Genomic DNA, 27,249 nt, shown 5'->3' on the forward strand with positions numbered 1-27,249 from the left:
GCCATGGCCTTCCTCTGCAGAGTTTCTTTCGTTGGCCTGCTTGGCTTCTGAGATCTGATGAGATTGGGCCGCTACAGCTCACTGCCTTCCCTCCCACCCTGTGCCCTGACTGCAGTGAAAAGATTCATATTACAACTTCAGAAAGATGAATGTCTGCCTCAGACAAATCAATGGATGGGGACCCTAGGGTTTTATTGTGTCTGAATTTATTTTTAGATAGAAACTTATATGTAGATCCGATGTCATTGTTGTTAGATTTTTGTTTCTACTTTGTTTACTTTCCGTCCATTTTTTTTAAATTTCGTTGCTGGATTTTGAGTCCCTCCCCCACTGTTTTTCCTTTTCCTTTTTTAAAATAAACTCATCTGTGTGGGGGACTGAGGCTCACAAGCATTCATTTCTGCCTGATTTGGGAGTGAGAAAGGTATGCTGGTCTCCTGGCCAGCAAACAGGCCCCCCACCCTTTTTAAAAAAGAAAGTCCATGTTTTGTCACATTTTATTCTGTGAACTTTCATATGCAGTGAAGAAAGAAATGTCAGCTGTTTGTATAATAGAGCAGGTTCGATGCATTGAGTAGGCAAGGTTGTAGTGATAATCAGCTATTACATACAGCATAGTATGGGGCTGCACTAACAAAAACTGGTTACAGGGCCAACAGGGCGAACTATACACAGCTCTGGGTTCCCGCACAAGCATGTTATTGGATCATTCAAACCAACAGGGGACCCGTGATTGGAGCAGGGCAGATGGGATTTGGATCCTGCTGCCCATTGTTCCCAAGTCCCCAAACTCAGTCTTTCTGGCTCCAATGAGCCCAGCGGGGACACCCATCACAGTCTTCATTTTGGTCCGCATACATAACATCGTGACATGGAAGAGAGCAATGGAAAGGGCAGGGGTGGCCATCGGGGAGGCATGGCCCATGAACCCGTTTCAGAGGCTTAGAGAACAATCAATCCTAAGAGGGTCTACTCTGATTTGTACTCAAGTCTATTCAGTGGTGCTTACTCCCCAGAAAGCGTTCTTAGGATTACACTGCTAGTGACACACTTTTGCATTTTGGCCCACAGGTTGCGAAACACTGATTTAAGGGAGTGGGGTTAACCATTCCCCTTTCCCCTTCTGTCCCTGACACGTGTGGGCTGAGCAGGGGCTTAATGCGGGTCACAGAGATCAGACAAATTTTAGCCTTGAGTTCGAAGCATAAGGCATTTCACCATCGTTTGCCAGAACTGTTTTGCTGCCCGCTTCCAGCTCATAATTGATTACACACTGAAGTACATCCCTGCCTGCCTTCGACATGCATTCTTTCCACCTGGCGTCCACCCAAAGAGCGATGAGAAGATCAACGCATGTGACTCGAGGAGTGGATCTGTGAATGTTATTGTCCTGAGCCCACAGACAATAAGTCTGTTCTTCACAAAATGGTTCCGTTGTCTTTGGCTCTGTTTCCTCAGTTCCCAGGAGACATTTTGGAGCACCGCCGGTTGCCAATGTCTTTGTGGCGGCATTCTGAAGAACATAACAGGAAAGCTGTCGCACAAACATGTTGAGTCTCCTGCAGAAGTGACACAATATTGTTTTCACCATCATCGTTGGTCGACCTGGGAATCGTCTGGTAATCAATTCCCAAGCACGAAAGGTTTCTTCATTTCGGTGGCAATGCAGGTCGTAAGAAGAGCTCTGCTAGATCAGAGCAGTAGTCCATCTAGTCTCGGGGTCCCCAATGTAAGTGCCTGTAGGCCCCATGGACAAGGCCATAGCTAACCAGGGGCCCATGGGGCCTGGCTCCGTGACTGGGTTTTTTGGCCCCAATTTAATTGCACAGGAGGGGCACCCAAGAGCAGCCACTGCTATCCCATGCCATTTAAAGGGTGAGACAATCATCTTATTGGCTGGCTCTAAATCACACAGGGGGGAGGAAGAGGGGTGGCATGGCCTCCAGCCTCTTCAGCTTCCTGCTCTCAGCCCCATGGTCTCATCCCATGGTTCCTTCCCTCCATGGCCCCTAGCTACAGGGCTGCCATGCACCACCACCTCCGGACACCTTTCTTGGCACCCACCCATTTTAAGGAAGTGGCTTTTGCCCAGGAAAGCTTCTGGTTGACTGTTAGAGGTTTGATTGGCTGTGCAGATTTTTTAAAAATGTTGCTTTGCTGGCAGCTGCCAGCACAGCACAAGGATCTTCGCTGTGTGACTGGAGTTAAGCTGTGGCAGCCATTTTGTGGCTGGCTCCACCTCCTCTGGCAGCCATTTTGTTGCTGAGTCTAGCATGCCATGTCAGAATTCCAAATGTGCCCACAGGCTCAAAAAATGGGGACCCCAATGTAGCCCAACATCCTGCCTCAAAATAGCCAACCAGAAGACAAGGCATTCCCTGGATGGTGCCTCCAGGTCCTGAGGTTGTAATCCAAAGACTATCAGCTGAAGGCAAATGTGTTTTTTCTTGATCCTTCCTTCACTGCTGATTGTATCGGAAATCATCTAGGTTGGAAATGGAATCTGCTTAGTTGCATTTCTGCTCTGCTCCCTTCCCAACCACGTTCCCTTTCGCAGACTCAACTTTACCTTCATCAGATGGTTCATCTCAGTCAATTACATACAGCTTAATTGGCACAGCCAGGACAATTGTAATGGTAGATTCCCAGAAGGCAAATAAACCAAGGTTTCAAGCACCATCATGCTGGGCTCTGCTGAACAGGAGTAGGATGCATGCCCATATTAAAGCATTGCCATCAGCATGGAGAGATGACGCTTTTTCAGCGCCTAATATAAATGGAGCTATGTGATTATGCAAGTCGGTAAATGACAGTATTTTGCCAGAACACTGATGCTCACTTGACACTAAAGCAATCACTAATTCTTCCTCCAAGTCAAAAATCTTGGTCTCATTGATTTAACAGTTGTTGAAGAAATAGTAATTGGCATGTAGCTTGCAGTATTCGTTTATGTGCATGTACTTCCTTTGCAAAAGTAGGCATGGTCCCTATCAAAATGAGTCCCCAAAACTCCTCTTTCTACTAACCAAATAGTCCCTAGTTCAGAATTTTGCCTGTGTTCTCCCAAGAGCAAGAGCTTCATAAAGCTCTTTGACTTTTGGAGAGAACAGGCCCATAACCAGAAACATGTATGTATCTTGGGGTAGGGTTGCCACTGTTACTTCATCATCCCAAAGCCTGAAACTCATCAGGAAAGACCTGGGAATATCATGTGGAACAATAATATTAATGGCAGCACTTCCATCCACCGCTAGGGATTATGCCACAAGGGATCTGTGAATATGGGTGGTCGACAATCATACAGCTTTGAATACGTCAAATATACAGCACAATTTTTTTTAAAAAAGCCATGGTGTGCTGAGGTCTTGCAATCATCAGGGAGAGATGGGTGTCATCGTAAATCAACTCGAAACAGCAAAAAGTAACCATGACATGATTAAAGGGCACTTGGCAGTCCAGACTGGCCCGATCTCATCAAATCTGGGAAGCTAAGTAGGTCTGACCTTTGTAGTATTGGGATGGGAGACCACCAAGGAAATCGAGGGTTGCTCTGCAGAGGCAGGCAATGGCAAACCGTCTCTGAACATCTCTTGCCTTGAAAACCCAACAGCATCGCCATAAGACAGCTGTGACTTGTCAGCACTTAAACATACCCCAAATCCAGTGCCGTTAGACCGGCCATGTAGTCAATATTTTAGGGTGACCATCCGCAGCACTGATCAATATAGCCAAATCTGAGTGAAAAATGTTCATCCTACAAATATTACACAACAACTCTTCTGGTACCCATAATGATGACATCAGAGGCCTCCCAACAGTTGAAGGAATGATAATAACGTGCAAGCAGAAATGCATGATTCTGAATTCCTTTTCCAAAAGAGCTGCCTGAGAAGACCTCAGGTTTCGGTTAAGGGTGGGGAGAATGGAGAAAGATGACATGGCCCCAAAATCAGTGGGGTACTAGGGAATATATATTCCACATAACCCACATACCTGCTTTGTACTCTCAGATTTCATTGCTCTACACTCCTGCACAAATGCCAACAATTTTTTTTAAATTCCATTCAGGGAAAAGTGATCATACTACAAATCCTTTGTTGATTTAATTAGCTTCTGTCTATTCTTCTCTCAGGGCACAAGATGGTAATGAAATGCTTTCATCGCTAACATGGGAGCATCCTGAATTACCCATTTCTGCAAGTCGCTCCTTCAACCTAGAAATTTGCCTTAAAATTAGGGTTGCCAGCCTCCAGGTGGGGCCTGGAGATCTCCCGCTTCTACATTTGATCTCTAGACTACAAAAATCAGTTCCCTTGGGAGAAAATGGCTACCGGGGTGGTGCTCTATGACACTATACCTGCTGAGATTCCTCCCCAACCCCCTCCTCCCCAACCCCCACCTATGACACTATACCCTGCTGAGTTTCCTCCCCAACCCCCACCCCCCCAGATCTGAAGAAATTCCTCAATCCCGAGCTGGCAGCCCTACATAAAAAAACCACGTAGATAGATGTGTGTGGTTACTCTGCAGTGAGAGGGAAAGCCTCAGGCAGAAAGTATAGTGCAGTGGTTAGTGGTGGACTAATATCAGCCAGACCCAGGTTTGAATCCCACATCCTGCCATGGAAGCTTGCTAAGTGACCTTGGCCAAGTCACATGCTCAGCCTAACTTGCCTCACAGGGGTGTCGTGAGGTTAAAAGGGGACAGAGAGAATGTTGTGAGCCACCATGGGTCTCACCGTGGGGGAGAAAAGTGGGGTGTAAGTGAAGTAAATAAGCTGCCTTTGAGAACAAGATGTTTGTGCCAGAATTTTACAAAGCTGGGGGGAAGGGAACTTTTCAAAGGGAAGAGAAGAAAGGGGACTGCAATTGAGGGGAAAGAAAACTCAACCCTCAATTGCACACAGAAAGCATTAGGGTTTGGAAATATCTGGAGTTTTTTGGAGGTGGTGGTGGTGGTAAAGGCTGAGCAGGGCAGGGTTTGGGGAGGAGAGACACTTCAGTGGGGCATAAGACCATAAATTCTACCTCCTAAAGTGGCCATTTTTCTCCAGGTGAACCCATCTCTATCACCTGGAGATCAGTAATAATAGCAGGTGATCTCCAGCCATTACGTTGAGGTTGGCAACTGTAGGAAATGCAAAGGAGAAGGAAAATTGATTTTAAAAAATATATATTGTTTTGCTTACATCTGCAATATGGCTGTAGCCACCTGTACTGGGGTAAGAACATAAGAGAACCTAAAAGAGAAACGAAGAGATGAGCTCTGTTTGGGTGGATGGCAACAGCATTAGGCTGCGTTCATTAGGGACCAAAGCATCCTGCAGCCCTCTTTGTGTTCAGTGACAGAAAAACAGCTGAGTGCTGTGTTTGGTCACACAGCAATTCATTTATTTGGTGCGCGCCATGCCCATGTGCCTTCTCCTCGCACTTCCATCTGCCTGGATTTGTTCTGACTCATGAGCCACTGGGGGGAAGGGGTTGGGGGTTGGAGAGAGAGGGAAGGAAGAGAAAGCTAAAACAGCCTTTCACAGAGAAATGTCACTCCTCTTCTTGAACACAGCCGCATGGCTGCCCACTCGGGGACGGTTATTTATAGACAGGCTAATTGCAAACTCCCTAATGAGACTCCAACGCTGTGGACTAGGGCAGGGGCGTCTTCTCCTACACTACTCAGGAAAAACACCCTAGACTGCTGTCAAAATATTACACTTATTTTTAACAGGTAGGAACGCACATTTCAGATTTTAGCACAGGCTTAGCCCCCAAGTGTGTTTTCATGTTTATCGGGGGTGAGCTGGCAATCGTGGCAATCGGGGGTGAGCTGTCCCAGAGGCACACACTAGATTGTGGGGTGCCGCAGGGAGCAGTTCTCTCCCCGATGCTATTTAACATCTATATGCGCCCCCTTGCCCAGATTGCCCGGAGGTATGGGCTTGGGTGCCATCAATATGCAGATGACACCCAGCTCTATCTGCTAATGGACGGCCGGCCTGACTGCGTTCCAGAGAATCTGGACCTGGCATTGCAGGCCGTGGCAACTTGGCTTAGGCTGAGTGGGCTGAAGCTGAACCCGATGAAGACAGAGGTCCTTTGCGTGGGCCGCGGCGCCCTAGGGAGAGAAACTCCTCTCCCGGTTTTTGACGGTGTGCCGCTGAAAGCTCTCAGCTCAGTGAGACAGCAGAATTGTCAGTTCCCAACACAGACCGGTTAGACCAAGATTTTTTGGGCTTAAAAAGGACATTTATTTTGAAGGAGTTTAGGCATAACAGCTTCAAAGGAACTCTGGCTGGTTGCCCCATCCTCTGCTTCCCACACCTTATCCAGATTTATGTCTGTCAAACTTTACAACTATTTTGCCCCGTTGCTGTTTCCTGCAGCTCTGCGCCACCAGCAGACAATTTAATTATAAAAACAGCATACATACCACTTTCCCCATCCCAGCGTACTTTCTGTTCCCAGTTTAATCAGGAATGTCTCTGAACGGTGCCCACTTGCTGTACTGCATTTATGAGATGTCAAACTGCTGCAAAACTGTCTAACTTTTGGGTTTTCTCTCTCTCCCCCCCACTGCTCTTCCCACCTGCAGCAATTGGGACTTTTCTGGGAATCCATCCATCAATTTGCAAATCTGGGTTGTTTTCAGTGTAGGAAGAAGAAAACCATAGATTTATACCCTGCCCTTCTCTCTGAATCAGAGTCTCAAAGCGGCTTACAATCTCCTTTATCTTCTCCCCTCACAACAGACACCCTTGTGAGGTGGGGGGGGCTGAGAGAGCTCTCCCAGAAGCTGTCCTTTCAAGGACAACCTCTATGAGAGCTATGGCTGACCCAAGGCCATTCCAGCAGGTGCAAGTGGAGGAGTGGGGATCAAACCCGGTTCTCCCAGATAAGAGTCCACACATTTCACTACACCAAACTGGCTCTAATCAGCTCAAAAAAGATCCAACATTTCTCTCCTTTCACATTCCTGGGTTTACTTGGCTTATAAATCTTCCCCATCATTCCCGTGTTCCAGACAGCTCCTAGCAAGCTATATAAAACAGCCAATTGCTAGCACCATACAAAAAGCCATTTTATCGCACCTGGCTGAAGATGATACACGGCAAAATGCAGACGCTAAAGGTAAAGGGGGAAATGCCAGATTTTAATGCTTTGAGCTTCAACTAATTTCACAGTTTAGGTGGACTTTAATGTATAACTACAGCACTTGAGTGCTGGAGATGTGAAGTCAGATGTAGAAATAAAAAATCCAGAGAGGCAATCTGTTGGAAATGGCGTGGATCAGGACATGAAGCTAGCTTGTATTTAGGGGGCTACGTTCAAACCCGACTCCAGGCACTGGTTCACCTGGGCCGCTTTTGGTAAACCACCATTTGTGTTTTGAGGTTCACCTTCACAAAGGATCGTTCTTGAACCATTTTGGCAAGGATGAACCTGGATTTTGCAAACTCTGCTAACCTAGCCAAGTTAGTTGTGCCATAGCTAATCTGGGAGGTGTTAAACCAGAGCTCGGCCAAGGCTTGCTATTTTGTGCTGGCACTGATCTTGCTCATCCCTGCCGAAAAAGCAGCAGACAATGGTTTACACAGGTTCTTGGGATATCTGGATTTGCCTTGATAAGCAGCTCAGGTGCAAATCCTAGCTTAAGGGAGGCAATAGCCGAGGGAAGAACACTGGTGCCCTCAGCTGATTATGTGGATGACACTGAAATTTGTGAGACAGCAAGACCTGGAAGAGATAATCAGGCCTTTTCAGAGGCTCAAACCGGCTGGATTGGAGTGTCAAACATGCAGCCTGGGGGCCAAATCAGGCCCCCAAGCAACTGGCTGTCATCTGCTTCCTTCTCCCTCTCTCTTGCTTCTTTCTGCATAACAGCTTGCTTTGCAAGGCTTGCTTGATCACACAGGAGCTACAGAGCAAAATCTCTATTTTCTCCATTGACTGAGGCTCCTCCTTTGGGGAGGAAGGGGGAGGAATAGCTTGCTTTGCCAGGCTCTCAATCCCACAACAGAGTTACTGACCCAAGTCTCTCTTCCATCTATTGGCTGAGGCTCCTCCCCCTCCTGGTCCCCTGGGGAAGGAAGGAAAGAGCCAGAGCTTTCTTGGCCCAATTCTCTGGATCACATGGGAGAAATACAAAGAAAGCACTTTTAAGACCAATGGGCGCTAATGTTTTAAGTCTTTTTTAAAAAAATCTTAATCGTGTTTGTCTGTGTCCTTTATAAAGTTTGTATCTCTGCTACCAAATCTTAAATAGGTACACGCATGGCCCAGCCCAACATGGCCCAACCCAACAAGGTCTCATTGTCAGATCCGGCCCTCATAAAAATGAGTTTGACACCCCTGGGCTAGATGGTCTACAAATTTTGCATGCTTCTGTACTCCACAGGACGCTTCACCTACCCAAAGAATCTTCAGAAATTTTAAAAAGAACTCGACACCTGCTTGGGCTTCACTGAGTACAAGGCAAACAGCCTTTATTCACAATATTCTTTAAATAAATTAAATACATACATATATATATATATTTATATATATATATTCAAGAGAAGTGAAATGGAATGAAGACTGCCCGATATACTGAGCAGCGTTTTCAGCTTGCAACTAGGAAGAAGCAGCTTCTCGTGTTCACAGGAATGGAAATGAATTATGACGTTACAAAGTTGTTGGGGACCCTTAATGGCATCTCTGTTCTTTGCAGAAAGCTCTAGGACTTGGGGATGGGCAGGAGGCAAATCCGAGAGAGACCCAGCATTATAATCACAAGCACCAACCTACTCCGGCTTTTAGACACCCAAAGACTTAGATTCGTCTCTATGTGCAGAGACTTCAAGGCCATTTCTTTTCAAAACTGGTGATGTGCGCCAGTCTTTATAAACACACACACCAAGCTTTGGAAACTGCAGGCTGAGATCCTCCCCCCCTCCCCCCAACAGTCCCATCTCCCCTCTTTCCCCTCCCACAGCCTGGGAGACCTTTCCCATTTACATCTTAGGTTTGATAAGGGCTTTTCCTGGAGCAGCGACTGGACAAACTATCATTGTTCATATGACAAGTTATCCTTTTTCCAGCGAGTTGGGAGGGTAGGGGGTGGGAGGGAGGTTGGCTTCAAAAGCCCCGTGTGCCCCCTCCCCCAGCCAGATCTGCAGTGGATCTGGCTGAAACGAAGATTCCCTAATGTGAATGCGGACAGCGGGCTCTCTCTCCTGGAAGCGAAGGCTGTCGGAATGTCATTGCTGAGTCAGTGGCTGCATCGTTGCCTGGCGCTTGGCTTTGGTTTGGAGGTAGCGGCCCTTCCCTTCTTCAAAACGCCTCCGCTCCTCTTCTGTTTCCACCTGTTGATCGAACAAAAAAACACTGGCACGTTATTACAAAGCATCTGAAGGCTATTCACAGGACTCTTTCTCCCCCTGTCCTAACGTTCAAATGCCCAGTGAAATAAAATGTAACAAGGCCCTCTGAAAAGGGACGGCTCTAGAGCAAGTGGACACCTTGGTGCCCACCCTTTCCTTGTATCCACTGAGTGTTTTAAGAAAGAGGGCAGGGCGGGTGGAGTTTTTGCCTACTAAGGCTTCTGGTTGGCTGTGCGCAGGGCTTTTTTTGTAACAGGAACTCTTTTGCATATTAGGCCGCACACCCCTGATTTAGCCAATCCACCTGGAGCTTACAGTAGGCCCTGTTCTAAAAGCCTTGTAAGCTCTTGAAGGATCGGCTTCCTCAGTGGGGTGTAGCCTAATATGCAAAGGAGTTCCTGCTACGAAAAAAATCCTGGTTGTGCGGATGTTTAAAACCACTGCTTTGGCAGCAGCTTCCACCAGAGCTCAAGGATCTTGGACTGCGCTACTGGAGGTAAACTGCAGACACCATTTTGTGGCTGTCTCTGCATCCTGTGGCAGTCATTTTGAAATTCTGGCACAGCCTGGCAGGCACAGCCACAAAGGTGCCCACAGGCTCAAAAGGGTTGGGGACTCCTGCTCTGGAGTATCTCTTCTGGGAGGCTGTTTTCTATACTGGTAATTACCACCCCAATTCCCAGTGGTGGCCAATCTCACTTCAGCAGGCAAAGGCACCTGAAGCAGGGCCTCATCTCTCGCACTCCTGTTATGACACACGTGGGTGCTGCTTACAGAACCAGGCTCTATGGCGGTTTGAAGCTGAAGATCAGCCCCTTGAATGTAGTTCTACAGCTGCCTGGTAACCACTGGAACTCTTACTGCAGGCTGCAATTTGCTCCACATAGTCAGCTCCAGTCAAAAGTCGTGCTGCCGTGTTCTGGGTTGGCTGAATCTTCCAGACAGCCTTCAAGGGCAAGCCCATCCATATTACATGCAGTGGTCAGGGCGGAGAACACTGTATTATCCTGTCAAGTGCATTATCACTGCAAACAGCAGATGTAAGAAATGAGGTGAATGAGAGGTGATTTAATCACCATTTTCAACTTGAAGGGCTGCCATATAGTGTGGAATTGTTTTCTGTGGCCCCAGAAGGTAGAACCAGAGCCAGTGGGTTGAAATTAAATCAAAAGAGTTTCCATTAGAAGAACTTCCTGACGGTTAGAGTGGTTCCTCAGTGGAACAGGCTTCCTCAGGAGGTGGTGGGCTCTCCTTCCTTGGAGGTTTTTAAACAGAGGCTAGATGGCCATCTGACAGCAATGAGGATCCTGTGAATTTAGGGGGTGGAATTGTGAATTTCCTGCATCATGTAGGGGGTTGGACTAGATGACCCTGGAGGTTCCTTCCAACTCTATGATTCTATGATCTCATGGCAAGAGACCTGCTGTGCCCCTTTCCTTTTGCTGGGCAGGTTTCCAAAGATGATGACTCTCTCACATCTTCCAGTAGTGTAGTCTACTTTATGTGAACAAGCTTTGCTGAAGAGGGGCTGATTCCCTTTCTCTGTTAGGATTGCTAAGAACATGTGGGGACCAGTGTCCTTCCCTATGTGCCTAAATGCGGTATGCCATCCAACACACCGCCAAATCCTTCCAAAACCTCCATGAAAACCATTTAAGATGTAAAATCAGAACAGCTTTATGTGGGGGAGCAGGGAAGAGGAGGTGAGCTCACACGACCTCTTCAAATCCGATGGCACCCCAACAGCTGCTGGCTAATACAGTGCATGTTCCTCTCTCGAAAATGCAAGCCTCACTGAAACGAATCATGCATTCCTGAATTCTTCACGACTCCTGCGCGTTTCAACAGAGCTGGCACAGGAGAGCGTCCCAGAAGATTGCGCCTCCTGGGTCAGAGTCATCTCTCAGATTCACCAGCTTTAATGGCACCCCCAAAGCCACCAACCAAGTGGCCAGGTCACCTCTAAAAGAGAAGGAGCTGATTCACCTCTATGCACCAGCCATGGAACATAAGAAGGGCCCTGCTGGATGAGGCCAATGATCCATCTAGTCTGGCATCCTGTCTCACACAGTGGCCAACCAGTCCCTCTGGCGGTCCAAAAATAGGGCACAGGGGCTGAGACCTTCCCCTGACGTTGCCCTCTGGTCCTGGGATTCAGAGGATGAGTGCCTCTGAACATGGAGGTTGCCCCTCGTGACCACCTGTGTTCCCTCTAAGCTGCAGAATCTTGTGAGCAAAAATTCCACTTTGTGAGCTACTGGCATTAAAGTTGTGAGCTACTTGCATAAATTAGTTTGCTCTAGGGCCATTTTTTCGGAGCTGAGACAAAAATATGTGAGCTTAAGGCTAAAAAATTGTGAGCTAGCTCACACTCAGTCAGCTTAGAGGGAACACTGGTGACCACTGATAAGACTTCTTCATGAATCTATTTAATCAATTTTAAAGCTGATATTTCTTGTGGCTATCACTACATCCTCCGGCAGCAAACTTCACATTTTATTCACTCTTTGTGTAAAGAAGAGGGATGGTGGCTCAGTGGAAGAGCATCTGCTTGGTAAGCAGAAGGTCCCAGGTTCAGTCCCCGGCATCTCCAACTAAAAGGGGTCCAGGCAAATAGGCGTGAAAAACCTCAGCTTGAGACTCTGGAGAGCCACTGCCAGTCTGAGTAGACAATACCGACTTTGATGGACTGAGGGTCTAATTCAGTATAAGGCAGCTTCATATGTTCAAATGTTCCTTCTGCCCGCCCTGAATCTACTGTCCAACAGTTTCGTTGGTTGCCCTCAAGTGCTAGTATTCTGGAAGAGGGAGGACGATTTCTCTTTGTCAACCCATACCTAATTTTATAAATCTCTATCATGTCCCCCTTTAGTTGTCTCTTTTCTAAACTGAAAAGTCCCAGACTCTTCAGCATTTCCTCATAGGGAAGCAAGGGGGAAGGAGCAGGAGGAATTGCACTGTAATGTTTGCTTTCCCCAAAGCAGGGAATGAGTCAAGGACTGGATAACCTCCGTGTATGCTGCAAGGGCTGGAAATCAACACATCTATTTGGCGATAATTTAGCCATTTATAAATATGCCCACTCTCAGTCTGTCCCCCTCCAAAGGCCAAGCCACTGCAACATAACCTGACTTTCCCTTTTGCGATTTGTTGAAGTTAGCATAGAGAACTGGATGAGTACTTTCAGAGGGCTGGATAAAACTGGTTCGAAGCTTTTGGATACCTAAGACAAAGCGATCTCTTCCTCTAAGGTCCCCTCCCACCCTCACCCCACACAGCTGTACTTCTGGTTGGCTCGGCCACACCCATTCAGTGACTGGGAAACATCTGCATGCCATTCAGTGACTGGGAAACATCTGCATGCGGCAGTCTCCGTTAAAAATGACCGGGGCTGCTCCCTCAACGTAATAAAAACAGAGAAGGTCGGGCATAAAAAGGAGATAAAATCAGGCAGCTGCGGAGAGATTAAAAACGCATCTCGTTTCCTAAGACGAACCCCATCAGTCATGGGAAACGAGCAAGTTCTGTTTCCCTTCTGCATAACGCCAGCTGATGCCGGGGTGAGGGAGCAGAGGGGATGGTGTTCTGTGTTGCGACTGAACAGGTTAGCAACGCTGGCGACACCGAGGGTGTTTCGCCTGCGCTTCATTCACGAAACACAAGTTTGGATGAAAGCCGTGGCTGCTGGGTGCAGCAGTCCGAAAGCGGGCTCCCAAGCCCTGGTGTTAACCGAGCTGAGCTGGAAGGACGCAAAAGCCTCCTAAGCAGCCCAGCTTCCTAGGCCCAAGTGGCTGGAGAACACACACAGACACAAAATCCAGAGCACAGTACAGAACCGGCAGCAAGCAGGTGCAAAGACAGAAAGGCACCAGTGGAGCAAACAAATCCAGAGGGGGCCGAAAGCAAGAGTCAAGCCGACGTATCTTAAGGAAGGCACGTTCTACCACCCTGAGGGATTTTTTTGAGGGTAGGGGGCAACGTTCCCTCTAAGCTGCAAAGTCTTGTGAGCAAAAATTCTACTTTGTGAGCTACTGGCATTAAAGTTGTGAGCTACTGGCATTAATGTTGTGAGCTACTGCACAAATTAAGTGTTCTCTGAGGTAACCTTCCCAGAGCTAAGACAAAAATGTGTGAGCTGGAGGCTAAAAAACGGTGAGCTAACTCACACTAACTCAGCTTAGAGGCAGCACTGGTAGGGGGTCTCTCCAGTAGGGCGACCACCACCAGCCAATTATTGTATGAGCAAATCCTGCTCACAGATTCATCCTGCACCAGGGGTCCCCGACGTGGTGCCCACCAAGACTTTTGCTGCTGCCCACTCAGTGTCTTTAGAAAGAGGGAGGGGTCCATGTCTTGGTGACTGGCTGTACAGATTAATATAATGGTGCTTTGGAGACAACTGCCACCAGTGTCAACTTCATTCTATCATGCCTCTTCCTCAGTGCTTTTAAAAAACAAACAAAAAACCCTTCTTCTCCCCCGCAGTTGGGCTCCCTCTGTATTTCTGTGGTGAGCGTCGCCTCCCCCAGCAGCCATTTTGTAGTGGTGCCCATGGTCCTGTGTCAGAATTCCAAAGGCGCCCAGGGACTCAGAAAGGTTGGGGACCCACGTCCTGCAGGATCCTCTCTCTGCCCGGCCTCTCTGCCTTCCCTTCGAGAGGAAAAGGAAATACTTCTTTACACATGCAGAGACTGGGTGAATAAAAGGTGCAATCTCTCCCCCAGGGACTTTGCACCCTAGAAAAGGGCAAGGCACTAGGTATTCTGCATATCTGTCAATATCTCAGCTGACAGGTATGCAGAATATCCAGTGCCTTGCCCTTGTCTGGGATGCAAAAGACGATTATCCCAAAGCCAAACACAGGAACGTGTTTGATATACCAAACAAAGTCATCCATCACCTCCCAGTTGCTGGCTGGCTATCCTTTAGTGGCTTCAACAGAGGCAGCAAGGGAGCATTCCTGATTATGCACTAGACTGCCTGTATGTTTGCGTGTGTGTGTGTGCCTGCACCAGAAGTCATGGTGACCTCTGGTGACTGACTCCTACTGGGGGCCTGGAGGATATTCAGAGAGGTGGCTGAATAAAGCCTGCCTCCACCTCTCAACTGCTGGTATTTCAAGGAGGTCTCCCATCTAAATACTTGCCAAAGTCGACCCTGCTTAGCATCTGAGATCTGATGGGACTGGGCTTGCCTGGCCTTTCCAGGTCAGGGTCACTCTTTAAAAGCACCAGGAAAAGATTCAGTGGGCACCGTCATGCCCTCAGTCACCATGTTGGGGACCCCTGAACTAGGGAAGGCCTGATGAGCTAAGTTCGACTGAGCAACCGGTGACTACTTGGCCCTCACCATGTCATCTGGATTCTATTCTAGGAATCAGGGGGGTAAAGGCCTTCTCCTGCTTAATTGTACAACATGCCAGCCCCAAAGACAAGCCCGTTAATAGCTCAGGCAAATCAGAGCGTCACATTCCACCACTGTCCAGCATTGTTCTTCAGAAATTAAGAAACAGAGCTTTCTGAAAGGACGCTTGCATTGAGGGAATGACGTTGCCCCATTCATTGAGGCTCGACATTCAAGTTCAGAGCCGAGACATTTTCTCAAACCAAGCGCTGGTGTGGGAAACGCTTACTGGTGAAGCAGCACTGCTAAATGTCACTGGGAGCCTTAAAAGAACCCCCTCCCTCCTAATCCCAGCCCAATCACATAAAAACAAAGCACGTAATTTGGCCCCCGGAGCTCCTGGGATTTTGTCCTCCAAAAGAGCATCGAAGCCCACACATATATTTCTGAGTATTGCACAGATGCCAGCCTGGAAAACAGGCCCCCTGTGGAAAGGTCTCTGGGCAAAGCAACAGCGACCCTTCAAAGTTCTGACTGCCAGCCTGCGATGTTTACACACACGCAAACGCGCAACCTGCTAATACTCTATAGATGCTTGATGCGAGTCAATAGGTCTTTTGTACGCTGAGAGGATCAGCTTAGCCTCTCTTCAGCCAAGCACAGGTCTCAGGTGTTGCTATAGAAATAGCAACAATGGCAGTAGATGCTTTGGAGAGTTAGTGGCAAGCTGGTCACAACGGCAAAGGGCATGCAAGCAGCAGCTTCTAAAGAGAAAGAGATTCCTGCGTGGGCCACCAAACCAAAAAGGAGAGCAAAGAAATCCACCAAGCCTTGAGCAAATGACATGTTCAAGAGTATACCTGACTTCTCCTCCCTGCCTTGGAATCATAGAACCATAGAGTTGGATGGGACCTCCAGGGTTATCTAGTCCAACTCCCTGCATAATGCAGGAAACTCACAAATATCACCCCCTAAATTCACAGGATCCTCATTGCTGTCAGATGGCCATCTAGCCTCTGTTTTAAAACCTCCAAGGGAGGAGAGCCCACCACCTCCTGAGGAAGCCTGTTCCACTGAGGAACCACTCTAACCATCAGGAAGTTCTTCCTAATGTTGAGCCGGAAACTCTTTTCCCCCGCAACATATTTTATTAAGTTTCAATTAGAATTACAACTATCAATACAATATAATATAAAATAAAATGATGACTAACAAGCTTGCATAGAGCCGGGAACTCTTGATTTAATTTCAACCCATTGGTTCTGGTCTTACATTCTGGGGCCACAGAAAACAATTCCACACCATCCTCTATGTGACAGCCCTTCAAGTACTTGAAGATGGTGATCATATCACCTCTCAGCCACCTCCTCTCCAGGCTAAACATCCCCAGCTCCTTCAGCCTTTCTTCACAGGATATGGTCTCCAGACCCCTCGCCATCTTCGTCGTCCTCCTCTGGACTTGTTCCAACTTGTCTATATCCTTCTTAAAATATGGTGCCTTAAAAAAGCAAGCCTCAGGAAACGATAACCAGGAGGCCCCGTCCCTAGTGCTATTTTCATGTCTGATTAGCAGCCCTCAGTATCCAGGAGGCTTGGGGACAGGTACATTTCTGAACTGTGTTTATCCATAAAGGCACAACTGGAGCCAAGGCTGACTGTGGACACAAGGGCCATCCAGTAAAGCAAAAAACATGACCTGGCAAGATAGAAATCAATTAGATTTGCTCAAACGCATGGCCTGCTCAAGTTCCTTTTGCTTTGACGTGGCTGGCACAGGAAAATGGCGTGATTCCTAGAATCTGCTATCACCCCATAACAATGAGTTGCAGGAGATTCTGAACAGACAAAGGAATGTTCTTTTTCAGACAACGCCCAATGATCTTGCAGGATTCACTGGAGATGGCATCTGGGGGGAGGGATATCCACTATGAAGATCCGCAGGGGGACACCGGCCAACAGCAGCCCCATCCCTCTCTCAATGCCCAAGCAGCCTCTGGCTTTTAGGAGACAATCACTTTCTCCTACTCTCTAAGGTATGCCATGGAAGAACGGGCAGTCCTAGAGCAGGGGTGTCAACATGCGGCCCAGGGGCCAAATCAGGCCCCCGGAGGGCTCCTATCAGCCCCCCCCCGAGCAACTGGCTCTTGTCTGCTTCCTTCTCCCTCTTTCTTGCTCCCTTCTGTATCTCAGCTTGCTTTGCCAGGCTTGCTCAATTGCACAGGAGCTAAGAGCAAAACCTCCATTTTCTCCATTGGTCGAGGCTCCTCTGCCTCCTGGTCCCCTGGGGAGGAAGGGAAAGAGCCAGGGCTTCCTTAGTCCAGTTCCCTGGATCCCATGGGAGAAACACAAAGAAAGCACCTTTAAGACCAACAAGTGCTAATGTTTTAAGCATGTGTTAAGGGTTTTTTAAAATCTTTAGTCATGTTTGTCTGTGCCCTTTAAAAAGTTTATATCTCTGCTACCTAATCTTAAATAGACATACACATGGCCCAGCCTGACAAGGTCTTATTTATGTCAGATCTGGCTTTCATAACAAATGAGTTTGACACCCCTGTCCTAGAGCATCTGCCCTCTGCAGTCACTCTAAGGCTTCTGGTTCTCCTAGACTCTATGGCAGTATTTCCCAGCCTGTGGGTTGGGACCCCAAAGAAGGCTGCAAAGCCTCTTAAAGCCTCTGTTGGCCAGCCCTCCCTCATGGTCACCCCTGTCCTTTCCACTGTACTTTTTTTGTATTTTGGAAACAAAGATCTGACCTTGGAAACAGTATTTTCCATGTCACACATCAGTTGGTATAAGCTTCGTTGCTGCGTAAACATGGAGATCAAGAAAAACGTGTCCTGGCAGTTACTAGAGTGAGTTTCTTAGAATCTTAAGGGGTGGTGGTTAAAATGAGTAATGGTCAAGGGCTAAAATGTAACCTCTGGATTAGGGTTGCTAAGTCCAATTCAATAAATATCTGGGGACTTTGGGGGTGGAGCCAGGAGACATTGTGGGTGGAGCCAGGAGCAAGAGTGTGACAAGCATAACTGAACTCCAAACGGAGTCCTGGCCGTCACATTTAAAGGGACCACACACCTTTAAAATGCCCTCCCTAGGAAATAATGAAGGACAGGGGCACCTTTTTTGGGGCTCATAGAATCGGACCCTCTGGCCCAATCTTTTTCATACTTGGAGGGTATTTTGGGGAGAGGCAGTGGATGCTGTGTTGAACATTTGGTGCCTCTATCTCAAAAAAACAGGCCCCTCCCAGAGCCTCAGATACCCACGGATCAATTCTCCATTATACTCTATGGGAATCGGCCTCCATAGGGAATAATACAGTGCCCAGCAGACATTTCCCTCCCCCCGCTTTCGGATGACCCTGATGTGGGGGGAGGGCCTCCAAACCGGGGGATCCCCTGCCCCCAACTGGGGATTGCCAACCCTACTCTGAATGCAAAGGCTGTGTGTGTCAGAAGGCCGCCCACTTGAGGTACATAGTGGGCGCTGCTGGACCCTTTTATGCAACGCTGCTGGTTTCTCAAAAAAAGCTACAGCAAATGGACTGCTGGACTAGATGGGTGCTAAGAGCATAGTGGGCTGAAGGCACCAAAAAACCCTGGGCCAGCCATGGATGGGTTACTGCACCAAGTCGATTTGGACTTGTGGGTCCCTTTACTAAAAAGCTGGGGCACTGCTGCTCTAAGGGACCCCATTCTGCTTGCTCTCTCAAGCTGCCACTTCCTCCAGGGGAACTGATCTCTGCAAGCCCAGACATCAGTTGTAATTCCAGGAGAGCTCCAGGCCCCACCTGGAGGTTGGAAACAGATCAAACCTGTCTGTAAACTGTCTGAACAGATTTCTTAAAGGAATAAAGACATAAAACATCAAATTAGAAGAATATCTAGTTTCCTTATTAGTGCAACTATTGAACATATAAAACCAACGAAACAAAGCAGTAAACTGGAAGAGGACACAGCCTCCTAAATATTTCAGTCCACAAGCATCTCAACAGGTAAGTCCTCCCCACCCCCACTTTCAGGTCTGACGTCCACGTTCCCAGTGTGCTCAAGTGAGGTGGCTGCAAACCATGAAGGCAGCATTAATCCATCCGGAAGATTCTCTGGTGTGAAATAATTAAATGAAAGTCCTCTTATGCAAGCTCAAGCTGAACGGGCTTCCCGGGAGTTCTGGGCCTCGTTTTCACCCGCTGGGCTTTCTCCGAGCTTTAATGCATTTCCTAGCACTTCCAACCGATCAACATTCTTTCCACTCTCTTACATTTCCCAATCAGGTTACAATCTCAGCCATCCGCGAGTCTCACTTGTGTTTACCGTATCCACCTGGAGGTTGGCAACCCTAAAATGACCTGGAGCTTATATGGCTTTCAAAAGGGATAGAGGCATTCATGGAGAAGAGGTCGGTGGCTAACCAGCCTCAAGAGTCTGATGTGAAACTCCACATTCACAGGCAGTGTGCTTTTGACTACCATTTTGGGAAGGGGGCACACAGCAAGGGTTGCGGCCTTCTTTGTTGGCTTGTGTGCTCCCCAGGAGCATCAGGGCTAGGGCCGTAGGAAACAGGATTCTGGACGAGATGGATCCTCCTTGAAGTTATGCAGGATGGATCTTCTTGGCCTCTGAACCTACATCTCCTTGTCCAAGTTCAACCCCCTTAAATACCTATTGTCCAGCAAGTCATTTGGGATGAAAACAGAAGAAGAAGACTAGAGATTTATACTCCGCCTTTCTCTCTGGATCTGAGACTCAGAGCGGCTTACAATCTCCTATATCTTCTCCCCTCACAACAGACACCCTGTGAGATGGGTGGGGCTGAGAGGGCTCTCACAGCAGCTGCCCTTTCAAGGACAACTCCTGTGATAGCTATGGCTAACCCAAGGTCATTCCAGCAGCTGCAAGTGGAGGAGTGGGGAATCAAACCCAGTCCTCCCAGATAAGAGTCCGCACATTTAACTACTACACCAAACTGCCTCTCCATATAGTCTTTTAAAAAAGCCCTACATTTGTAACATTTCTCTGTGCATTTGAATAAGTAACAAAAAACCCCTATTGCTTCGTACAGTCTAGAAACTGTTCCTTTTTGCAACGGTTCCTTTTTGCCCCCCGCTCTGGAGGGGCTTCTGGGAGGTCTGTTGCTCTGGCTGGCTGATTTATATTCCTTCCTGCCTTGTTATGCTTCTCTTTCCTTAATCTGGCTTTTATTGCATGTTTTGGAAAGCAGCTTCGGAACAAGTATGGAAAACAGATAAATGAGATTCTCCACAAGGCATGCCCACCTCCCTCCGGCAAATGCAGGGAGCTATGCGCACACACACACAAAACACAACTGAGCAGCTGATCTTGAAACTCCCAGGAAGCATTAATGAGCTCCAGAATTTTAGAAAAGCCAAAGCTCTCCCTCTCTTCAGGCAGCGTGTTTGGAAAAAGAAAACATTCGCGGCAAAACAATGGCATTCAACTTGGATCACAGAACAAGCGACGAGGAAAGGGAAAAGGACGGCAGGACCAACATTACAAAAAAATGCTATTCTGATGGCAGAAATCAAACTGGGCTCTGAAATGCTGAAAAGATCTGTGCAGCGGGGAATTGACAAGGCATAACATATTAATCGAAGAAGGACTCTCTCTCGCTCACTCCGTCGCTCTCCTGGGCAAAAAGAGCTGCCAGGATGAAGAGAGCTAAAAATAGACCAGAAAGGGGAAGTAGAATTGACAATAGCAGGTACGAAAAGCCAGCTGGGGAGGAAAGGCGGGGGGGGGGGGGCACAGAAACGGACTAGAGACCTGCTGGCTTCCAGAACCTTCGTCATCTCTATCTTAATGCTAAAAAAGTTGAAATAGCAAAAGGGCAGTTGGAGAAGGCGGCTTTAAAAACTTCCAGTAAAAAAAAAATTATAATAACTTGAAAGAAACTCTGGTGACACTAAAGACAGAATTACACATTCTAGGAGAGAGACAGGCTCTTGTCACCATACAGCAAACACAGAGGTTATTTCCAAGGTAAAATAGGCACAGAGGAGCACAGCTCCTGAACCTTTCTGACGGTTCCCCCTGCTCCTCCCCACCTTGTCCATTGAATAGCAGGTGCAGCTGCATAACAATCCCTGGATGAGCTCCACCACCTATTTTTCTACAAAACGACACCTGGGAATCTCCAATAAATGCCCTCTTTCAAGGCTTTTTTGTAGCAGGAACTCCTTTCCATATTAGGCCACTCCTCCCCGATGTTGTCAATCCTCCTGGAGTTTACACAGTAGGCCTAGTATTAAGAGCCCTGAAAGCTCTTGGAGGATTACTACATCAGCAGGGTGTGGCCTAATATGCAAAGGAGTTCCTGCTACAAAAAAAGTCCTGCCCTCTTTCAATTTTTATTTACTTTATTTGTATCCTGCCTTTCTCCCCAACGAAGACCCGGTGACTTGCATCATTCTCCACATCTCCATTTTACCTTCACATCCACCCTGGGGAACCAGGTTAGACTGAGCCTGTGACTGGCCCAAGGTCACCCAGTGAGCATACATTGCAGAATGTGGAATCTTCACCTGGGTCTTCCAGCTCTTAGTCCAGGTCTGTAACCACTAAACCACACTGGCTCTTTGCCCCGGCGTTTTGTTACACTGGCAAAAGAAGGCTTGGGACCCTGCGTGTGCCAAGATAACAGAGCCTCACCCTGAAACCAGAGACAAGACAACTTTTGAGAGTGAGAAGCGAGGTGCAGCAGGACTCTCACCCCGTCACGTGTGTGTTGTGTGTCCCTTATTATTGTCTCTTGTCAAATACATCTGGTGGGTTTTGGACTACAAAAATCTGCAAACCTCATTGAAAGAGATAAGAGCAGGAAGAACATGCATTGCACACTTGCAAGTGGTCCTTCAGTTGCCCCTGTGAGTGTATGTGTAGATGACGGTCTTCAGCTTGATTTAACACCCCCCACCCACATACCTTTATTAAGAAAGGTTCTGCTGGACAAAACCCAGTTAAAAAAAAAAGTCCTTCGTGACACAGCAAAAGAAACGAAACCGGGCAGGGCACTGTATCTATATAAACAAGAAAATGGATTCATATAACCTTTCAACTCTGGAAGCTGAGAAGGACAACACAGCACCGGAGGGTGTTTGCAATGCTTTGTTTAAAGAATACATTGCAATGCAGCTGGAAATACTTCCTGGGGGAAGGGGTTTCGTCTGCATGAATGTATTTCTCGCCAACCACATGTTCTCCTAGGACGCTTATGCCTCTGGAGTCATCAAGCGATTTGTGCCAAAGGGAGAAAAAGAGCCACAAGAATTTTGCCAATGGAGGACAAGGACAGAACTGCATCGCTTACCACCAGCTGTGGGACGGGGAGTGGTTTCCCTTCCTTACTCAGGGACACGTAGGTGAAGAATGCACTGACAGCACGGTATCGTTCCTGAGACTCATCCACAAAAGGGTCGGCATCCACAAAAACCTCGATCTCCATGGACTTATTGCTCGTGAAGGTCATGCGCCCTGAAATCGTGATCACGCTGCCTGCAGGACAGAGTTGAGTTGGTTAGCCAAGCGCTCCGACTCAGCAGACAATGATCGGAGTCCCGGATTTTCTAGAAAGCCAAGCAATTTTTGTATGTGAGATGTACAATTTTTGTGACCCCTTTGGGCAGTGCAGGGGTGGAATTCTAGCAAGAGCGCCTTTGCATATTAAGCCACACACTACTGGTGTAGCCAATCCTCCAAGAGCTTGCAAATAAAGAGCCTTGCAAACTCTTGGGAGGATTGGCTACATCAGGGGCGTGTGGTCTAAGATGCAAAGGAGCTCCTGCTAGAATTCCACCCCTGGGCCAATGTAAGGTTGTATAGTAACCCTCCCTAAGTAAAGACTTCCTTGCAACAAGTGATTTGGTTTTGAACACGGGAAGCAGGGGCAAACCAGAATGGGAAGCAAAAATGGGCAAAAGAAATATTGCAAACATCACTTCAAGAAATGCTTCTCTCTCTTTTCCACCCATTTCTATAGCTCAGGAGTCCCCAGCAATGCGTTTTCAGAAAGGTGAGGGTAGTCTTTGAAGGGTTTAAAAAAAAAAAAATCTTTATGGCATGACAGCGCGAAGAGGTATTCTCAGAACAGTGGGGCTTGATTCTGAAGAAACACAATTGGGTTATGTGGCTAAAATGCTTAAGGCACCTAACTGAAACAGCTATTGAAGTCGTCTGATCTTCCCAGTTTTAATTTATTTTTATATAAAAAGTAGAAGCTGATCACGTTGCTACATCAGATTTTGTTCACTTTTATGTTCCTATCAAAATCTGGCCAGAATCCCTCTCTTACTCTACTTTGCAGGCAAAAAACATCTAGAGAGCTACCATTGGCCACCCCTGCTTTAGACTAAAACATCCAAAGAAAAGAGGGCTCTTCAAGGCTCACTTCCCACATTTGAGATGTTAACGCTTTGGGTATAACCAGAGTCACTGGTTTTAAAATTAATACAGTTGGGCAAATAAAACTGGGGGGAGGGGGAAGGGTAGGACATGGAACAGCAGTGCATAAATATCCCTTAAAACGGGAGGGGGGGGGGAAACAGAAGAACAGCCACGTCAGCTGGTTTCCCCGGCGCTCTGCAAATGGAAGAAGAGCACCTAATCAGCTTTGACATTTAGAAGAGAAACAGCAGGTTCCTTCGGCTAAGCAGTGCTATTATCTGTAATTTCAAGCCTCTTTTGTGATGAGGAAGAAGGGAAGTGGATTCCTTAGCAGGGAAAGCAAACAAGACTAAGCCCCGGAACGAGGAATTTTCCTTTCTCTGGCATCTGGATAAAAGGGAAAACGCAGGCTGCGGCCAGCGTGGAATTCCAGCTGCTCACTGGGCCGTTGCAGTGAAGACACAGCTGGCTCAGCAGGGCCCTAAGCAGAGCATTATATGGGTGGGGTGGGGTGGGGTTTGTCACAAGAGCCTGTCTGTTATGATCAGGATAGTGGCTGCCCCCCTCCACAGTGCATATTAGTACACAATTTGGCAACCAGCAAGCACGAACTGGAGCCATTAAAACAACACCATAGCACCTGAAGTCACGTGCAGGTTCTTGCTGGGAATGACCCACTCCAGGGCCAGTGGCAGCATACTCTGTGGTGGGGCAGCCACCAGGGCCCACTGCCTCCCACCTAAGCACCTCCTCTGTCACTTGTCTGCACCCATGCTCCCAACTGTCCAGAGGCACTGAGGAAAGGGATGTAGGTGGTGCCGCCGGTGCACAGTGGCGGCCAGGACTTTTTTGTAGCAAGAACTCCTTTGCATATTAGGCTACACCCCCCCCCCGATGTAGCCAATCGTCCGAGAGCTTACAGGGCTCTTCTTACAGGGCCTACTGTAAGCTTTTGGAGGAGTGGCTACATCAGCGGTGTGTGGCCTAATATGCAAAGGAGTTCCTGCTACAAAAAAAGCCCTGCTGGTGACACTCTTGGGAACCATGGCAGGTTGTGCAGGTAACTAGGTGTGGATCGTGGGAGGGTCTGCAGACAGGGAAGGAATGCACAGGTAGGTGGAGGGTGGCATGCAGGTTTGGGGGGTGGAAAGGAGGGCAGGGAAGGGAGCATGGCAGCAGGCAGATAGGGGGCCCTGGACACTGGCTGCTTGGGTTTCCCCCTCAACTTGCCCACCAGTGAATAAAATCCTGCATTAGCTCTTAGGGGAAAATACAGCAAGCTAGGAAGAGCATTTGGTTGTGCAGTCCCTGCTGACTCCTGTTGGGAGTGGGCCCTTCCTCTCCCCATCATCTGCAAGCCCAATGCTATTGATGAATCCTCCTGCCCTTAGGGGCAAAGAGAGGACACAGAGCAGGCTCTGAGATAACAGGACTGAAGGGGGCAGCAGAGAGAGAGAGCAGGAGAGGGCACAGATCAAAGCCTCCTCTCACAGGCAGGCAAGGGAGCCCTGGTCCACAAAGCCATCTTTCACTGTGAGCACCCCCCCCAAATCTATGCCAGGAGTGGCCAAACTTGCTTAATGTAAGAGCCACATAGAATAAATGTCTGAGAGTCGCAAGACATGAACATCAGATGTTTGAGAGTCACAAGACAGGAAGGAAAGTGGGTGGGTGGGTGAGTTGAAAGAAAGCAAATAGATGGGGGGAGAGAGGTGGAAAGAAAGCAACTTTAACTTTAAATGCATTCTCCAAGCTGCTGACCAATGGGGCAGTGAGGGCTTCAAGAACCACAGAAAGTGTGTGAAAGAGCCACATGTGGCTCCTGAGCCACAGTTTGGCCACCTTTGGTCCATGCTGTTGTAGTGTACATATTTGTAGCCATAACCAACCTTTTACTAAACGAACACCATAAAGGTTTAAGAGTTTCTCCCTAATCTGTACCCTGTCAAGAAGCAATTTTTCTCCAAGCCAGTTTGACCAGGGATCCTGGAAGGGGTTTTTTTTGGGGGGGGGGAGCATCTTCAGGGCCTGGAGCAGGGGTCACTGGAGGTGTGTGTGGAGGAGGTATTTAGGAATTTCCTGCATTGTACAGGGGCTTGAACTAGATGATGCTCTATGATTCTATGTAAGGGGGCTGTATGCACTGTAGTCAGAGGTGGAAAAAACCCTTCTTCCGCTATCCTTTGTTTAAAACATGGCATTCGCTGGAAGGGCCCTGGGATCAGTGAGGCCCCCACAAACATGAAGAAAAACATGCAAAATACTGTGCATAATGTGGATTCAACGCAGCACAGCATTCCAAGACAGTGTTCCAAGAAGTGATTTCAAGATTGCACTGCTTAGCAGAAGGAAATGGGAATCCTAAACAGTTCCAATATAATATCAAAACACTACCGGTAGGTGTCTTGTTGATGCAGTTGTGAAGACAAGAAACTATTGGTCGCCCGTAATGCTTTTGAGATTCGCTTTCTTTGAATTTACTTTAAAATATTGCTCTCCTGCCTTTCCCCTTAAATATGGCATGCATCCTTTTAAAAAGTGAAGGTAAAGTCAATCTGATAAATAAACAACACGGTCAAGTCCATTACCGGGGAAGAGGGTGTAACAGACGTAGCTAAGAAACAGGCTTGCAGCGATTGGCTGGAATGTTGCCCAAGCAACAGAAAAGTATACTTTGGAGGTTTCCTCAGCAGAAAATCACCTCAGGATTTTCAGTCTTAGCCAGGGGGTCTTCGAGAGAAGTCTTCAGAATACCAGTCTGAAGTGAAGATAGTGGGCTTAGGCCGGGCAGTTGTAAAATCAACTGGACGAGGGGCTGAGAGCTGCCAGAATGGCTGAGCTCCTTGTGGCAGACAGAGTTGAGTGGACTCTGTCTGGAAAAGGGAGTTTTCAGATGGTTTGAAACTCTCTGAGGGAAATTTTGCCAGCGCATCAGGCAATCTCCAAGTACAAACTAGATCACACAATTACATTCTGAGGGGAGAACTGGATTCTGGGGGTCAGCAGAGGTACCCAAAACTCAGACCAGAGGATTAGCTGTGGGGCTGAGACGCAGCTGTTTAGAGGGGTGTGAGTCCTGGAAGATAGCTAGTGTGAAAGGGTCTGTGAGGGAGAATACTGACACCAGTCAGGAGTTCTCTATGTGTGTGCGGAAGAGTGATTGAAGTTTGTTATTTATGGCCCTTTTCAAACTTACCAGTGGAAACCGGAATGGAGTCGGTATTGTGCCGCCTTGCAGTAATCCGAGACAGGGATGGGAGTTTTCAGACACATGTTTTTTTTCCCGGTAGGGTTCCGCGATTGAAGCGAGCCATTTCACACTGTTCCGCTTTTATCTCGCTTCCACCAGCGCCCGCCATTTTCACGCCCTTTTTCACCCGCTGTCACACGATCTCCGGCTTTTTTTTTTTAACGTCTTTTAAGATCGCTATAGCGCAATAGCGACGTATCACAACAGCAACACCATAGGGATGGCTGGGCTCCATTGAGATGCCAGAGATTGCCGCTGCTGAAACTTGGTAACAGGTGCCCCATTGGATACACAGTTCAAGCGGGAGATCAGGGCACCAGGCGTTGGTCTGTCACCTGTTGCTATCACTTCCATGCCCACACAGGAATCAGGGGAATGTGACTGGTTTGTAGGTTTCTCTGAGGTACATTTTTTGGCGGGGGGGGGGGGGGGGCTGTTGCCACCTGGAGATGGGTTGCCCATAGGTCAGCAGGTTTCAGCGGGAGAACAGACCGACAGTGATTGGTGAGACAGATGTTGCTAACCCAGCCTGATGTGCACCCATCCATGCCCACAGGCTATTGGCTGGAAAGTGACTTGTGCCAAGCTGCAGCAGGTATAAATGTCAGGGGGGGAAGCCACAGATTTCTGAGGGTTGTAGTTGGTGAATGGTTTGTGTGGAAGGCTATTGTTCTATTAGTTCTATTGTTCTAATAGTCATGGTTTCCATCACAACAGTATTGAGACTTTTGGATTTCATCATCTCCCCATACTGCTTGGAGATCCAGAATCTCCTGCTCGCTCCAAGCTACACCTCTTGATCCACACATCCTCACAATTCCTGACACACCACTCACCAACCTATTAAACCAGACAATCCGACAAGCCCCCCCCCCAAAAAAAATGTGCCTCAGAGAAACCTA

At 47.9% G+C, this 27,249-nt stretch overlaps 1 protein-coding gene across 3 annotated transcripts in view; it reads right to left on the reverse strand.

Moving 5' to 3' along the window:
• Positions 1 to 8,447: 8,447 nt before the first annotated feature.
• ACOT7 (acyl-CoA thioesterase 7) overlaps positions 8,448 to 27,249 on the reverse strand; it is an 84,845-nt gene continuing 66,043 nt past the window's right edge. For all 3 annotated transcript variants that reach the window (XM_060259042.1, XM_060259041.1, XM_060259043.1), the window contains 2 exons: positions 22,025 to 22,209; positions 8,448 to 9,337 (listed from right to left, as the gene is read on the reverse strand). In XM_060259042.1, the coding sequence (XP_060115025.1) occupies positions 9,233 to 9,337; positions 22,025 to 22,209 (290 nt within the window). In that variant the 3' untranslated portion in view covers positions 8,448 to 9,232. The remainder of the gene's footprint in view (positions 9,338 to 22,024; positions 22,210 to 27,249) is intronic.

This window comes from Heteronotia binoei, chromosome 18 (genome assembly GCF_032191835.1).
Source record: "Heteronotia binoei isolate CCM8104 ecotype False Entrance Well chromosome 18, APGP_CSIRO_Hbin_v1, whole genome shotgun sequence".
Lineage (NCBI taxonomy): Eukaryota > Metazoa > Chordata > Lepidosauria > Squamata > Gekkonidae > Heteronotia > Heteronotia binoei.